The sequence below is a fragment of the Rousettus aegyptiacus genome, unplaced genomic scaffold (assembly GCF_014176215.1).
Source record: "Rousettus aegyptiacus isolate mRouAeg1 unplaced genomic scaffold, mRouAeg1.p scaffold_m13_p_5, whole genome shotgun sequence".
Lineage (NCBI taxonomy): Eukaryota > Metazoa > Chordata > Mammalia > Chiroptera > Pteropodidae > Rousettus > Rousettus aegyptiacus.
This window is the reverse complement of record NW_023416308.1, coordinates 55,054,308-55,071,843: the sequence shown is the minus strand read 5'-3', so window position 1 is coordinate 55,071,843 and position 17,536 is coordinate 55,054,308. Positions and strand designations below refer to the sequence as shown.

Sequence of the window (17,536 nt, the reverse complement as noted above, 5' to 3'; positions counted from 1 at the left end):
CATAAAGATGTCCATTATGAACATATATTAAAATTCTGTGGGAGGGAGTAGAACATTCAAGGAAAAAGGCAGTGATATAATATTTCCAATTATTAAAGATGAGTAGATATATTAAATGTTGAACAGATGACAGTGAGTATAAAGTGGCTAAAGTATTTGTAATTCATTGAATATGTTTAAAAGAGCGGTAGATCAGTTTTATTTTAAAATATGTCTATATTTTGTATTTCCTTTGCAATTATGACGACTTTTATGTTTTAATGTCAAGTTAAATATGTGCAGAGGAATAGTTTTCCAAAATCTTTTGGTGAGTACATGATCACCAGTGTATAGTGACCACAAAATGTTTTTGATCATCCAAAGATGAGTTGAAAATAACATAAAATTTTGAATTAAGCACGTTCAAAAGCATATCGACTTGGAAAAAAGGGGGGGAAAAACCCCAAAGTATATTGAAATCTCCGCATGATAGACAAACTTAATCTTTGTGATATAAAGCCATCTGGAGCTCTTCCTGGCTGTACTGAATGGAATGGCCATCCTTCTTGTTTCCACAGGATAATGATGAATTCAGGAATAATATTATGGATTCTGCCTTTAGTTCCCGATTGTCGGATATACTGGAAGACAGGAAAGTCAGGTGAGCTCTCCCAATCCATGCTTCCCTGGCACTGTCCTCAAATGAAGTTGCTTAAATTTACTGGTTAGACAAGGAATGTTGAGGAAAATATGGCAGTTCCCTTAGACTCAGACTTCGGGTTTCCATGAGAATATCCCCTGCGAGACAAAAGGAGGAATTTTTTATAGCCAACTCTGCCCTAGTTGTAAAAAAAAAAAAAAAAAAAAACCCCACCCAACCAAAAAAACCCGTTTCTATATAGGAAACCAATGAGGTGATCTCAATCTTTTAAACAGTAAAAATAAGCTGAAAAAAAGAGTCATGTGACTTTTACGTGCCTCTGCATTTCTATTTATTCCTTACTTTCTCCATTAGAACAAAAAGTAAAAATTATCAGAAGGAATTCACAAAATTTCGTGTTTTGTTTTGTTTTTTCTTTTATTTCTCTTTTAATATATATGGGAGATGGACCTTTTCCATTCAGGTTATCTTTGCACCGTTATCACTATTTCCTCTGACCCACGAACAATGAACCAAAGGTCTTTCAGTAAATGCCACGCCCATGCTTGTAGGGTCATGGAAATCCCCGAGTGGGTTTGACAGGCCACTGATTAAGAGGAAGTGTGTGTGTGGTTATTACCGCTGGAGTTCCCCTAAGTCCTAAGAGGAAAGCACCAACCAGTGGGAGGAGTGCAGGACACCAGGCGTGTCGGGTGTGTGTAGATGGGGGTGGGGAGGGCGAAGTGAGACATTAAAAGACAGTGTGAGACTCTAGCCAGCACGAAAACAGCCGGGGTGACAGGTGTCACCCGAGAAGACACGGCAGGCAGGTCTTGCTAGCGCACATCGGCCTCAGGGCAGCAGGTGGGTGACAAGCGCTGCAGCGAGGCTGCGAGCACGCGCGACGCCCTCCCCACACCCACCGCGCGCGGGCAGGAGCCGCTTCTGCCGCTGGGCGAGAGGCGGGCGGGGCGCGCGGCGGAGGACGAGGGCCAGGGAGGCACGGTCACCGAACACTGCTCTAGGGCTCAGAGGTCGGCTCCAGGTCGGCCCTGGAGCAGACTGGCGTCAAGCAAAACAGCGGGTGCCCCGCGAGCGTGGGCGTCTTTCCCCCGCCCCCCGCGCGCTTGGCGCTCTCTGGGCGGGTCCCCGCCGCCCCGGCCCCGGAGACTTTGCTGCCAACCCGCCGGGAGGCGCTGGGCCGCAGGGCTCTGAGGCGCGTGAGGGTGCTGCCCGGCCCGCGCTGCTCTCGCCGGCACTCGCTTTCCGTGTGCTTTCCCGCCGGGGCTCAGCTTCTATTTTACTTTTGGGGAGAGGCAGTGAACTGGGGATGGGGAGGCTTTGGTATTTGGTTTAATTTGCTTGCCAAGAAGTATCACCGAGTCTTTGAGTGTGCTAAATAAACTTCAGAATAAAACCTAAAGCAGAGCTTTGCATGATGACTCATGCAAATTTATTTAATGAATAAATGTAGAAATGACCCCAAGTGGTGGAAGAAAGACAGCTGGTTTTGTTTCTTTTCCTGGTGATTGGCAGGGAAATCCAGTAGTGCTCTTAATTAGTAAAGTACTGGGGGCAGTTGGCTGATGCTAAAGTAACTAACAGTAATATTTGCTCTTTATTGCTAACATCAGGTGTTGCTAATACCTAATCATGCTAGGATCCCCTCCGAAGAGTTTTCAGGTGTTTTTCAGGTTTAATTCTCAAAATCTTAGGAAGAAATTACCATAAGTAGCTCCACTGACCATGAGGAAACTCAGACTCAGGGAGATTGACTTGCCTAAGGTCGCCACCCCCTACGCTCCCGCTCCGGTAGGGGAGACTGAATGGTGTTGGAACCCCCCCCCCCCACCACCACCACCAAAATGTCTGACTCCAAAGCCTGGTATGAAACCATCACTGTGCAGACTTTGGGTCATTAGTATAAAATCGATGTCCTTAATACCATGCAAATGAGGGTATGGTGGTCATGGGGGGAGGGGCTCAGTCAAGTTTGCTAAAATTTACTTCTCAAACAAAAAATCTTAGTGTCTGCATTATATGCCGGGCTGGGTAGATGTTGGGGTTGGGAAGGCCGTTACAGAGCAGAAATAGAGTTCTGATCTGTAGGAGCTCAGGGGGAGGCAGGAAAAAAGGCACACTTACACTGCAGTGTCAGAGACATGGATATGCTAAGTGCCCAAGAGGATAGTAACACCCAACAGCCCTGGACTCAGGGAGGCTGCCCAGTGGAAATGATAGAGTAATGAGAGCAGGTTGGGGACTTGAGCCAATCTGAGAAGGAACCACTAGAAAGGAATTCTAAGAGCGTGGTAACAGAAAAGCCAAGTGAGTAGAGCACTTCTAAGAGGAAGTGAGCCCCAGTGTCAGACACAAAAAATTTCCACTGGTTTTGGCAAAGAAGCGATTAGTGTTAATAATATGGAGATTAGTTTTAAGTGGTGTTGGCTAATGCCAATTGTAGTTGGAGACCTTAACGTAGATGCTTGTTAATTCACTTGGCCGTGAAGAGATGGTGAGAAACATGATAGTTATTAAAGTGAAAAGTGTGGTTCAAAGAGGAGTTTTTGGTTTGTTTTTATTTGAAAGCTTGGACGAACTTAAGCATGCTTGTTATGTTGAAGGAAGACAGCCAGTGAAGAGTGAGGCTGTATGAGGATGAGACCTGTAAAGGGGCAAGCATTGTTATCTGAGGTAGCAAGTAGGTTGTGAGTGAAAAAGGCATGGATTTGGGAATGTGAGAGGATTACTGCTCAGTGATGTCTCTTTTCTTTGAGAAACAGAAGGCAAAGCGGTCTACCAAAAACAAGATGGGGGAGTGGTGAAGGAGAAATTTGAGGAAGGTATTGAATGTTTAGAAGAGTTGTATAGGACAGTGGGCTAGGGAGCTGACCAGGGTTAAGTGGAATTGTTAGGGATGGGGAAGGACCAAGCTTAGGTGGCATGTGGAGTCATGCTGGTCCCAGTCTGCAGGGTTGCAGGTTTTCTGCAGCAGCACTTTGGAAGTCAAAGTGTTGGAAATGGTTAAGGTAGAGTTTAAATTGATCCAGGGTTGGCATCTTGTTGTTTTTTTTTTTTTTTTTTTTTTTTTTGTCTATTTATTGTATAACCGTTGCCTAAATTTTCACAAACACATGCCTTGCTTTCACACTAAAGCTTCTTTAGTGTAATATTGTACAAGGGTTGGCAATCTCAAATGCATAGGGGCCAGGCAGGTGATATAATTGAATAAAACTGTGGGTGTCTCTTTTAAACAAAACACTTTATTTACATATGTTAACATGTAAGAATATTCTTCCTTTCCAGAAAGAAATTTGATATGCTCATTTTTCTCTAAACATGTGTCTCTTTGTCTACCTTTCATTTTTGTGACTTTGGGCAGACACATGTATTAGAATAATTTCACTTTCCACATAATTCTACTGTGAGAAAAACAGTGGTGCCAGCTCAGTGACAAATAGCAACTGCCAGTCTCCAGGAGTCAAAATGTGATGTCAAACTGGAGAGCATGTGCCCTCCCTAAAGGGTACAGTCACTGCTGGTCACTGGCTGATTGCTGCCCTGCAGGAATACAGGCCCCGTGTGGTGAGATATTCTGATTTTTCAAGAGAAACTTGGAATCTAGGATGTTATGAGAAATCTTTTAACTTTTAAAAAACGGTAATTAATTAAAACATTTCAAAATACTGTGGTCCAAGATAAACTTATTTGGAAAGCTGGCAAAATTCAAACAAGGCATGTAGATTAATTAACAGCTTTATGTCAATATTAATAGCTTTATGTCAATATTAATTTCCTGGTTCAGTAATTGTACTATGGTTATTTATGTTAACTTTGGGGAAGTTGAGTGCAGGGTATGTGAGAACTGTTATTTTTGTAAGGTTCTCTAAGTATAAATTAACTAAAAAATAAAAAAAGTTTAAAATATTAGCAAAATACTTAGTCCATTTCTGTGCAAACCAAACATAATAACTCTGCTGGCTTCCAGTTTGAGCCTTCTGGTTTTCTTCTGGGACTTCCTGGCCTCTACCGTGCCTAGTACAGCTCCCTGTACATGGTAGACAATTAGTAAACACTAGAGCTCTGTTTTGGAGAAAATGTTTTTAAAAAGATCATTGTATTACTTCTGTGAACTATTTGACTTTTAAAACTGTCTTTTATTTTTTTTTAACAGGTTTTGCAAAGGAAGTGAACAGTTCTACTTCTAGATTTTTTCCAGTTTTTTCTGTAAATCAAAACAGCTCAAAATGGAGGCCTAAAACCCTTTAAAGGGACTTAGTCTAATCTCCGGGAGGTAGTTTTGTGCATGAATTAAACAAATTAAGTAGCTAACTAGAGTTTTTGGCATCCAAAGAATGTTAATTTTAAAAATATCATCTAGTTACATAAGGTATAAATATAAAGTAATAATGAGTTCGATTTTGAATTTGATTGTGGAGAAGTGATTGTATTTGGGACTCATTGTTGAAGCACTCTTCAAAATTGGTCAGGAAATCTCTCACTGGCTGCTGTGTAGAATAGAAAAAAAGTGCCTTTGTTTGGTAAAATTTAAAAATGAATAACAGCTATCTAAAACAACAAGTCAATATTGACCCTTTGCTAAATTAGAGAAATGTGCAAATAAGACCTTTGACATGTTAAAAGACTTCTACAATGACAAAGAAATGTCAAGAACAAAACTTTTTGATAGGTACAACAAATTTAGACAAAGTAGGAAAGATGAACTTGATGATTGGTGAAGAAATTAACCACTGATAAGACTATTGGTATTTTAAAAGACTAAAATTTAGTTAAAGTGAGCTACTATCTCTGAGAATGATAATAATAAGAATGATGGCTGGGTGGTTACATTTTGGTAAACTGAACAAACTTATTCAGAAAGAAAATTTTATAGACAGTAATCAACACCAAGAAGGTTTTGATAATAATGTGTAAACTTTTTGGCCAATGAAAGGAAAACTGAAATTAGACATAATAATAATTTATTTTCGAGGGAAATAAACACTGGTATTGAATATTTCTCCCAACACCTGGAAACAAAGCATTAAAGTCTGAAGTAGAAAATTCCAATATTTAAAAAAAAAAATTCCCAACATCTGTGGGACCCAGGAAACCATCTTGCAAATCACTGCTGGAAAAACCATGATGACTTGTTTATTGGTCATTGCTGATATTATTTTCTAATTGTCATAATTGAGATCATCTGAATTTTGAGAACTCTACTGTTCAAAGGGAGTGGATTGTGACAAAGTAAATTTATTTATTTTTTGGTCTTGATAAATTTCATTTCAAGCTATGCTATTTGTGAAATAATTTCTGACCAAAGTCAAATTTGTACGATTTGGCTCTCCATTGTGACCTACAGACTCAGCACTCTGAGTTTGTTTTTAAAAAACAAATTCACTATCAGAGTAGAAGATTTGATGTTGGCTCTACACAGCATGAAGCTGAGTTTATAAGACCATCATGCAAAAATATATTCATCTCTGATTACTTAAAATAGGTCTAATATACTAAGATTTAATAGAATCGCTATTACTAAGTAACCAGGTTCCTATCTATGGGAAATTATTATTATTTAATAAATCTTAAAACTAACCCTTAAGATGTATCAGCCAATTCTGTTACTACTTAAGCTCTTTATTGGGAGGAAAATTTTAGATTGTTTTGTTCTCCCTGTTAAAATGAATGGAGGAAGAAAAAGTACTTAATTTGAGCAAGATTTGGGATACACCTTATTTCATTGAATCTAAAATGCCATCAATTGTAAAACACACCATTATTTTATGTACCTCTAAGAAATAGAAATGCTGGTAACTAAAATATGCCATTAATTGAAAGATACATCTCCATCACAGATATTAAAACATGCATCTTAGAAGCAGTGAAATACGGTTACAATTTCTTTTCCTTTTTTGAGGTAGGTCTTATGCTTTTTTTTTTTTCTGGCTACCAAATTTCACAATTTAAATAAAGTGAAAAAAATATAGTTTGAATATTTTTTCTGTAGAGTACTTACAGAGCATAATCTTCCACCATGAAAACAAGCCAGCTGTGTGAGTCAGACTGACATTTTATCTTTAGGCTGACCGAATGTCACTTAAGCATCCTAGTGGAGAATTTTACCTACCTGTGGAAATGTCTGACACTAAATGGCATTTTGATGACCTGAAGCACTCTACACTTTTACGAAGGGTTTTAATTTTCATCACAAGTTTCTGTAGCATCATGTTTACGTTATATGTATAAAGATTATACAAAGGTGCTCTTGTGCATAATTGTCTCTTAATATTATCAGTATAGGATCTAAGTCTCTCCGTGCTAGAATCATAAATGCATTGAAGGAAAAAAAATGGAAGGTTTCCCATTCTAGGTGTTCAACCTAGTGCTAAAACTTAAAAAAAAAAAAAAAAAATCAAAAGCCATGCACAAAACTACCTCCCCAGAGAAAGGCTAGTCCCTTTTCCTCCCCATCTATTTCTTTATGAATATAGTAGAAAATAGCGTATTCTTATCAAATTTGATGAAAAGTGCCAACATGTTTGAATTGAAGTATGACCTTTCATGTGAACTGTACCGAATGTCTACGTATTCATTTTTCCCCGCCGGTGTTCCTGTCTCAGAGAGGAGTCTTGCTCGTGCTGGTTTTTATTACACTGGTGTGAATGACAAGGTCAAATGCTTCTGTTGTGGCCTGATGCTGGATAACTGGAAACAAGGAGACAATCCTATTGAAAAGCATAAAAAGTTGTATCCCAGCTGCAGCTTTGTTCAGAAACTAAATTCAGGTAGCATTTTGGGAGCCACTTCTCAGTTTACTTTTCCTTCTTCAGTAACAAATTCCACACAGTCATTTCCGTCAAGTTTGGAAAACAGTGAATATTTCAGTGGCTCTTTTTCAAGCTTTCCATCAAATCCAGTAAACTTTGGATCAAATCTTGTAAACTCGGGACCAAATCAAGATTTTGCTGCCTTGAGGAGAAGTCCCTACGGTTATGCAATGAATACTCTAAATGCCAGATTACTTACTTTCCAGAAGTGGCCTTTGACCTTTCTGTCACCAAGAGACCTGGCAAAAGCAGGTTTTTACTACATAGGACCTGGAGACAGAGTGGCTTGCTTTGCCTGTGGTGGAAAATTGAGCAATTGGGAACCAAAGGATGATGCTATGTCAGAACATCTGAGACATTTTCCAAATTGTCCATTTTTAGAAAATCAGTTTCAAGACACTTCATATACTGTTTCTAATCTGAGCATGCAGACCCAGGCAGCTCGTATGAAAACATTCAGTAATTGGCCCTCTACTGTTGCAGTTCATCCTAAGCAGCTTGCAAGCGCAGGCTTTTATTATATGGGTAAGAAACTTAATCATCATCATAATAAAATTCAACATATTTTGTACATTTTCATGGGAAAATTGTATGTATTCATAAGTTTTGGTCCAAAATTAATTTTAGGTCACAATGATGATGTCAAATGCTTTTGCTGTGATGGTGGACTCAGGTGTTGGGAATCTGGAGATGACCCATGGGTGGAACATGCCAAGTGGTTTCCAAGGTAATTGTTTTGAAATTCTCTTTGCAAATGTGTGGAACTATCATGAGGTGGGTTATATGCGTTAACTCTATAATCAGGTGTTTATTCTTTGTTTCAAAAATACATTTGTGAATAAATTTAAGATGGATTACTTAGAAAAATAATTACTTAAAAGGTTTTGATGGAAATTTAAGATAAAGAAGAAATGGGTTTATGATTTGTTGTGTAATTAATATATATTTAAAAACAGTATAACTCACTATAGAACCAAAATTACATGTTGTACACAAGTAGAGACAAAAAATTTAAATGTTCAGAACTCATAACCTAAAGATGACTAGAGTTACCACTTTAGTGAACATCCCTTCAGATATCTCCTTATGCACATGTACATAATTGTATACAATTTTATTACATGAATTAGATATTATATGTACCGTTTTGAAACTTTTTTCAATCAACATTATATCTTAGACATATTTCATTCAACATTCAATAACATTAATTGATCACCTATTGCTAGGCATTGTTTTAGGTGCTTAAAATACTCAGTGGGACAAACCCCAAGACTCCTGGTCCCATATGACGATTTTATAGCAAGAGAAGACAGATAATAAAAACTTAATAAATAAGTTATGTAGCATGTTGGAAAGTAGTAAGTGCTATGGATAAAAAGAAAAAATAAATCAGGATAAAGGGGATCAGAAGCACCAAGCAGGTTGCAAAATTAAATAGAGTGATCAGGGTAAATATAGACCCATCTCATCTGTTTACATTACTACATAGCATTTTATTGTTAAGTCTTTCACTTTTGATTATTCTATATTTGTTTACACTCTCCTTTTTTAAAAAATCAAAATTAGGTGGCCTATATGTTTCTCATGGTCAGAACTTTAGTATTTTGAATGTTGATTACTAAACTTGATAGCAAACTTATTTTTTAAATATAATACCATATCTTCATTTATAGTAACTTTGTGCTCCCCAAATATTTCAGATTTCAAAAATTATGAAGGTTAAGAACATCTTACATAGCTGTTTTAAAAAGTGCTGCTAGATTTCCATTGTGCTAATTTTGTAAATGTATAAAAGGGATGTTAAATTGGCTTTGATAGTGTCATGAATTCATTTTGTCCTGAAATTTGACAATGGTGGTATATTATCTAGGAAATGCCAAACTCGTAAATATCTTACTAGAAAATATTTCGCTTCCTCATTCTTTCTCTCTTGTCCCTCTTTGTATATTTTCAGCTTTTACACATACAAAGCTTATGTATGACTAGTATAATTAGGGAACTTTCTACCCATCTCCTTGGCTCTGTTCCTAATGTTTAGAATGTTTCTAGGAATCTGAGAACAGTTGAAGAGAGTAACTAGAAGGTCTGAGTGGAGAGAGTCATATGCATCTATAATCAGCTGAGAGCCTCGTGATCCTTATTTGCTTTGGCCTTGGCAGAGTACCAGCGATGGCCTTCCTCTTGCTTACATCATCTTGCCTTTGACTTTAGTATCTCTTACCACTTCTGATATGCTCAATGAATAGTCCAGTGGTTATATGTATATTTATGTTCATTTGAAATATTTAGCAGTCTATAAATGGCCAGATTAAAATAACTCCCCAAACATAATTTTGTTTACATTTTAGGTGTGAATACTTGATACGAATTAAAGGACAAGAGTTCATCAGTCAAATTCAAGCCAGCTACCCTCATCTACTTGAACAGGTAGGATGGTTTGTTTTATTTATTTTTTAATCATTCATTAACAACAGATGAATTATTTTCTAATACAGGGAGTAGTATTTTAGAGCAAAAGCAAGCATTGCTTTAAAAATACATTTTCTTTTTTATAAAACCCAGCCATGATCTTAGTACTATTCTTTGGACAGATCCAGAATTAGAACCTTCTTGAAAAATAATATTTATGCTTCTTTCTAAGTATTTTTCTAATAAAGTTGCAATAAATTAAATTATTCAAGGAAAAAAATTGGGTCAAATAGTAGCATTTAATGTTTTACTATATAAATTTTTCTTAAAAAGATTTGATAAAGAGGATTGTATTGCTATTTTTAATTTTCCTAGAAAAGCACATAAGAACTTATGCAGTAGTTTGAGAGTCAAACACTTTCTTGCCATAGTAACTGATACAGGGTCCAGCTTATCCCAAAGGAAGACCCAGGAAATGTAGATATTTGGGATGAAAGGCAAACAATGATTGTCTCATAGAGCACTGAAAAGGTGTATTCATTCTCTTTCCTTAATAAAAATAGATTTTATTTGTTAATACACACACATATATACACAAAGAAACTCATTTAGTTTATGGCTTGGAGAATTACTGTTGGATGTAAATAAAATACTGTTTTGACGTAAAAAATTATTTTGCCAGTAAGCAAGTCAGTTTGCAATAAGTTGAATAAAATGTCTTTTTTTCTTTTGCAATGGATAGGATAAAATTTATATATTTTAATTTTTACCTTTTTTCTGTAGCTGTTGTCTACTTCAGACAATCCAGAAGATGGAAATGCAGAGTCACCAAGTATGTACCATGATAATAATTGCTACATTTAAATTAGAATCACTTAGTACTATTAAGATTGAAATTTGATAATGGTAATAATGTACATTTGTGTTATACTTTGCATTTTCAAATACATTAAGTTGGTATTTCTCAAACTTTAGGCCATAATTGCCTAAGGAACTTTAAATAGTACAGATTTTTAAAATGTTACAGATTTCTAATCTCTACTTTAAGAAATATTACAGATTTCTAGTTTCTACTTTAAACCTACTGAATTGAATCATAGTATCTAAGAGTGGAACTTGAGCATGTGTAGTTTTAACAAACTACACACATGCATCTTAACCCTTGTTCTCAGACCAGTGTGGGAACAGATAGACTATGACATTAGATTGCTCATATATTCTTTCTATGATATGAGAGGGTACAAAATATTATTTCCATTTTTCAATAGGGACCCTGAGGCTCAGAGAGTTAAGTGACCTGTCACCTTAAACTTAAAAGGTGATAGGGTCTATATTTGAACAAGCTCTTCTAACTCCATTATCTAGTGTTCAATTCAATAAATATTTATTGTGTATCCACTATTTTTAGATAAAAATAGAGAACAGAAAAAAAAACACAACTACTGTTCTCATGAGCTAATAATAAGGAACACAGACAAATAACACAGATAGGAGAAAGAAATGTGGTGGGAAAGTAAAGTGTGCTATGAGAGTACATGAGGGACGGTTAACCTCAACTTAGAAGGTCAGAAAAGGCTTCAGATCAGAGGAAGTATTTGTCTTATCACAGAATCAAAGGGAAGAGTAGGAATTAACCAAGTGACAAAAAGAAGAAAAGAATATTCCAGGCACAGAGAATATCACATGGAACACTTAAGTGACAAGGGAGAACAGGCACATTTGAAGAACTGAATAAAATTCTCTATGGCCAGAAATAGGATTTGCAAACAGAAAAATGAATGAGGCAGTTCAGCTGTAAGAGAAATCAGCACTGTAGGCAGAATTTGACCGAAGAGCCATCAGTTTGTGACTTCTGGGTTAGAGTATAAAGTGTGAATAAATAAGTGGCCAGAAATGAGGGTGAAAAAATAAACAGGGTCCGGATTGTGTGAGATGTTATAAGCCACAACTGAATGTTATCCTAATGACAATAGACTTGTTGATGGAATTTAAGGAGTATGACACAATCAGATTTGTGTTTTTAAAAAGTCACTCTTGTTGCAATGTTGAAAATGAACTAGATGGGAACAATATTGTAAGAGGCCTTTGCTGTAATAAAGGTGAGTGATGACAATGGCTTCTTTCAAAGAATGTGAAAAAAAAAATGTGAAACCTCATTTGTTCATTCAACATGGGAAAAAAGAACCTTAATTCTGGGTGGGGGGCTGATCCCTAACATTCTCTTTCCTTCTCCCACTCATAGTTATGTCAGATAATGCATATTTTGCATCTGAATACAATATTCCATATTCTTATGCTAGTGACTGAAGATATATATCATTATTTTAAATTTAACAGTTAATGCAAATAGTGCCTTACATTTTAGGGGCTTTATGCTTTTGATACTGTAAAAATTTTCAATTTAAACAGTATGCTGATTATTCCAATATGTGTTAAATTCTTTATTTCATATAGTTGTTCATTATGGACCTGGAGAAAACCATTCAGAAGATGTGGTCATGATGAATACACCTGTGGTTAAAGCTGCTTTGGATATGGGCTTTAGCAGAAGGCTGGTAAAACAGACAGTTCAGAGTAAAATCCTAACAACTGGAGAGAATTATAAAACCGTCAGTGATCTCGTATTAGATTTACTTAATGCAGAAGATGAAATAAGAGAAGAGGAGAAAGAAAGGGCCACTGAGGAACAAGAATCAGGTACACGTATTTGTTAGTATAATCTCTATTTCTGTAACAATTTGATGTCTCCGTATTGTAAGTTACTGAAAATATAGTCAACCTAATCAGATCTTATGTTTAGTATTCTGCATTTTAATTCTGAAAATTTCTTCACATTAAAATATATTTGAACCGCTTAGGAAATTGAAAATGTATATATTGAATGAAAACAATTTTTCCTGCTTTTTCTTATTTTATATTTGTACTCTGGGTAGTTGACTGTGTATGTTATTATTTATGGCATATTTTTGATCCCAGGCTAGTTGTTCACTCCCATTTGCTGTAAATTGGGGTGGGATCAGGGATAATGATTAATTTTAATATTAGTATAACAGTATGTCTTAGCCTGTGACTATAAATTAATGTACAAATTATGATTGAGTCTTCTACCTGCCCACATAAGAGCTGAGAAAACTGTTTCACATTCTCTCAACACAAGTTACCCGTGCCTTTCTATATTAGCCTTTCTGCTACTCTGTTGCCTCTGCTCTATTGCCCTTCACCAAAACTCTCTTCCTGTGAGCCTGTTCAATCTCATTTGGTTACTATGACTACTATCATGACTTTGGCCTTGACACCGAGAAATGATCTCTCCTTTGCCACTCTTTCCCCAGCATGGACCAAATCTGAGAGTTGTTTCAACACAGGTGAAACCAGACTGCAACTTTAAACAAGCTCTTACTGGAGATTTAGGGAAGACAGAGGGGCATTAGGTCACAAATGACAATTGACAACTGTAACTGTATGTGGCCTCTCTTGGTGCCCCTATGCCCATCCTCATGAATTTCCCTGCCTAGCTTCTGGTTCATCTCTGGGTAGCCTCGCCGGCTTATACAAATTACTAGGAAAGTCCCAAGCATTTTTTGCCCTTGTTGAAGCTCAGGCCCCCAAATATCTACAAAGCCCAGAAAGATAAAAAGAGTATCCCCCTTATCCTTGTCTGAGGCCATCTTAGATCTATTTCTTTTCAGGATGTTTGACTGTGAGACTGTCCACTCCATTCCTGGATAAACTTATCCTTGCTCATAAAGGTGGATTTGTCTTCTGGCCAACCCAGACAAACATATCAGATCATAGTAATACATATTTACCAAAATGTGAATTATTCAGTCCTGCACACCACCAATTCAACAGCAACATAGTCTAAATTCATCTTAGCCCAGTCAGTCAAGTTCTCTTTTTTACTGTGAAGACGAGGCTGCATGTCCTTTCTGTAGTCTTCTCAGTCTTGGCCGTTGGTCATCAGTGAACAACTGCTCAAAGAAGAGAACACCCATCTTCATAATTATTTATAGACCCCATGAAGTCTAGAGCTATCCAGTTATATTTATATTTATTCCAAAGAAAATCAACAAAGTTTCCAGAGAAAACCCCCAGTCAACAATATACAATGATTTGCATTGTCAAAAAGATCTGTTAACTTCTCAGCTCAGCATTATACCAATACCACCTTGAACAATATCTGCACATAATCTGTACTCAAAAATACTTTTTGAATGAGTGAATTAAAATACTTTCTACTTAGGTTACTGATTACTTTATACTTTCCCAAAAACTGGGTATGTAATTTCTTGACAGGTGTATAAACAAAAAGGCAATTAAGGATATATTTTTCCAGAATAGAAAAATGATATGCTTCAAAGGTATTTTCAAGTCTTCACCTCTTACAAGCCTGAATAGTCTATGACTTTGAAATGAGACTTTTTCCCATATCTACCGGCAATACAACTTTAGAAATCTTAAGAATTTCAGAGAACCTATTATATTAAGATGTAATTAGGAAAATTAATATCAGAATGAATATACTTCGACATCAAGTGTAAATTATATTTTAATTTTCTAATACATCACTACTTCTCTAACATAGATAATTTAACAGAATTAAGTTATAATTCTTCTCCCTTCTGGCTATTACTTCTTTGTTCCTATTGCTCTTTAAATTACTAAGACGTGGTTGTTCATTTGTTCAATAGATATTTATGGAGCACTGACCTCGTGCCAGACACTGTTCTAGGTCCTGGTCTTTTTATTCTCAGAGCTTCAATTATATTCAAAAAATATATCTCTAACCTTGACTTTTTGACTAAGCACAATTTATTCTTCTTCATTAAACGATTCTATTTTTGTGTCTTATTACCTGACAAAGTCAGTGTTTCTAAAACCTAATAATCATCTCTCCCCAAATAATTATTTAGACAGCCCAACTTCTGTCATTAATTATTTTATAGAAATAGCTTTATGGATCATGGTGAAACTATATAATAAATTCATAAACTTAGAGTCACTTTCCAAAGAGATAATACAATTTCAGTTTCAAAATATACAACAAAACCTAGATCTCAAAGGAGAATACAATGATCCTATAGGACAGGAATGTTATTGACAGTATGACTTAGTTTTCAAAATGCTATTAGTGACTTTCCCCTTTTATTACAAAATATTTAGGTAGTCACAATATCATATTAAATTTGGGGAAATAATTAAAATTTCACCTTAAAATGCAATTTTAAAGGAATTTTGAGGGTGAATGATTTTTTAAAATGTTTTTAATATTCTTGATTTTATTTGTCCCCCAATTTGACTAGATTGAATTGAAATTTCAATTTTATTGGCTCTAAATTTTATTTGGTTAAAGGTTTAGCAGTATTGCCAAATGGTTGAGAGCACAGATTATGGTGGTAACCTGCCAACCTGCCAAGCTACCTTGGTTCAACTTTTGCTAGTTGTGTGTCCTCTAGCAATTTACCTGCCACACCATGCCTCCGTTTTCTCATCTGTTAAATAAGGGTTCTAGGATCTACCTTATAGTGCTGTTGTGAAAATGAAATAAGTAAATACATGTACAGTACTTACTACAGTGCTCAGTGTTATTCCTTATAAGTAGTAGTAATATTAGGCAAGGGGATCAGGTACCCCCAAACCTAGCTAGCAATCAACTTCAATGCCTAACTGATTATGAATTATGGTTGTTTTTCATTCAGTTATATGTGTAGGTATGGAAGAAAGTTTGTGAGCAGAATTTGAACGTTTGTGTTTCTTTTCTTTCTTTCTTTTTTTTTTTTTTATAAAGATGATCTATCATATATCCGAAAGAACAGAATGGCACTTTTTCAACATTTGACTTGTGTGCTTCCAATTCTGGATAGTCTACTAACTGCCAGAGTGATCAACGAACAAGAACATGATATTATTAAACAGAAAACACAGACATCTTTGCAAGCAAGAGAATTGATTGATATCATTATAGTAAAAGGAAATGATGCAGCCACTGCATTCAGAAATTCTCTACAAGAAATTGACCTCACATTATACAAGCATTTATTTGGTGAGTGCCGGAAAATTACTTTCAAGAACTTTCTAGGGCAGTTGAAAATATGCTCTTATTAATAATTTGTGATTATTGAAAGAATCGAATCTAATAGATAAACTATTAATTGTACAAAAAGACTCAAAACTTTTGTTGCCTTGACATTATGACAGTTAGTTATTTATAGTATTTGGCCAGAGTCTCAACCATTAGTTTAAAAGTATATATTCTGTAACTAAATATTAACCTTATTTGCCATAGTGATGCTTTTTTTTTTTTTCCTCCCTTAGTGCAACAGGACATAAAGTATATTCCCACAGAAAATGTTTCAGGTAAAGTAGTATTAATAATTTAAACTACTAGAAAACATTATTTTTATTTTCTTGGCTTTTCATTGGAGAAGCAACAAATTGTCTTTTATTAAAATTTGTTTCTCTTTTTAGATTTACCAATGGAAGAACAATTGAGGAGACTACAAGAAGAAAGAACATGTAAAGTGTGTATGGACAAAGAAGTATCCATAGTGTTTATTCCTTGTGGTCATCTAGTAGTATGCAAAGATTGTGCCCCTTCTCTAAGAAAATGTCCTATTTGTAGAGGTACAATCAAGGGTACAGTTCGTACATTTCTTTCATGAAGACAATACAAAATTTTAGAATGGATTAAATGTATTGTAATTTTAACTTTTATACTGATTTGATTTTCTTAAGATCTTTAATTTATTTACAACTCAGAAAATTTTGTTTTACACATATATTTAAACATATAACTAAAACATATAAACATTTTACATAGCATGAGAATGATAAGCTTTTGTTTTTGTGAATAAAAAATAGGGATAGCACTACAAGTATAATACTAAATCAAAATTTTGGCACTATTGAAATTATAAGTGAAGTAACATTTAAGATTTTTGAAATAACCTTTCAGAATTTTAAATATTTTGAAGTTGTATTAAGAACCAAGAACATGGAACCTCTGCTTTTTTTTGGATCAGTGTTCTATACATAGAAGGTCTTTATATTTGTCGAATAACTTTTTGGGGACATGGTGTTTTTGTAAAGAATTTGGCGAAGAACATTTTAATAAAGCATTCAGAATTACTCTTGTTCTTAACCTTTTTATTTCTATGATATTGAATAATTTAGTCACTCTCAGGCTCCTTCCATACCTCCTTAGGACCTATTGAATACAGGCCTACATTTTAGATCCCTTTCTTTAAGATGCTTCATCATTTACATTCGTAGAGTATGGGGGGTCAATCACACATGGCTTTAATCTGTGGGATTCTATGGACTGTCTGAGATGAAATAAATAATCCTTTCAGTAAGTTTGTTTATTCATTCGTATATTGATTCATTGAGGATGTCTCATGCCAGCTCTATGTTTGGGAAAAGTCCCTAGTTTTATTCTCACCACTCTGGTATTAATTCTGGGACTTGGAAAGTACACTGGTGAGAGCCCTTGGAACTAACAGCTCTTTCTGGTAAATAAATTGTTATGTACTGTCAATGCAGCAAAACTTCTTCCTTTGCATTACTTTTCAGTACCACATCCAATTCATAATCTTTATCCTTTATTTCCTATAGAGTTATTGGGACTTTAAATCCAGAAGTAACGGTATAATGGGAAATATTTTGGAGGGATGAG

At 35.5% G+C, this 17,536-nt stretch overlaps 1 protein-coding gene across 1 annotated transcript; it reads left to right on the top strand.

Annotated features, from left to right (window-relative positions):
• Positions 1 to 1,353: 1,353 nt before the first annotated feature.
• On the top strand, positions 1,354 to 17,216 carry LOC107504640 (baculoviral IAP repeat-containing protein 3). Its single transcript, XM_016133991.2, has 9 exons — positions 1,354 to 1,483; positions 4,794 to 7,974; positions 8,077 to 8,176; positions 9,801 to 9,879; positions 10,645 to 10,693; positions 12,316 to 12,558; positions 15,650 to 15,904; positions 16,177 to 16,218; positions 16,330 to 17,216. Exons 2-9 carry the CDS (start codon positions 7,104 to 7,106, stop codon positions 16,521 to 16,523), a joined length of 1,833 nt encoding a protein of 610 aa, XP_015989477.1. The 5' UTR covers positions 1,354 to 1,483; positions 4,794 to 7,103; the 3' UTR covers positions 16,524 to 17,216.
• The last annotated feature ends 320 nt before the right edge of the window (positions 17,217 to 17,536 follow it).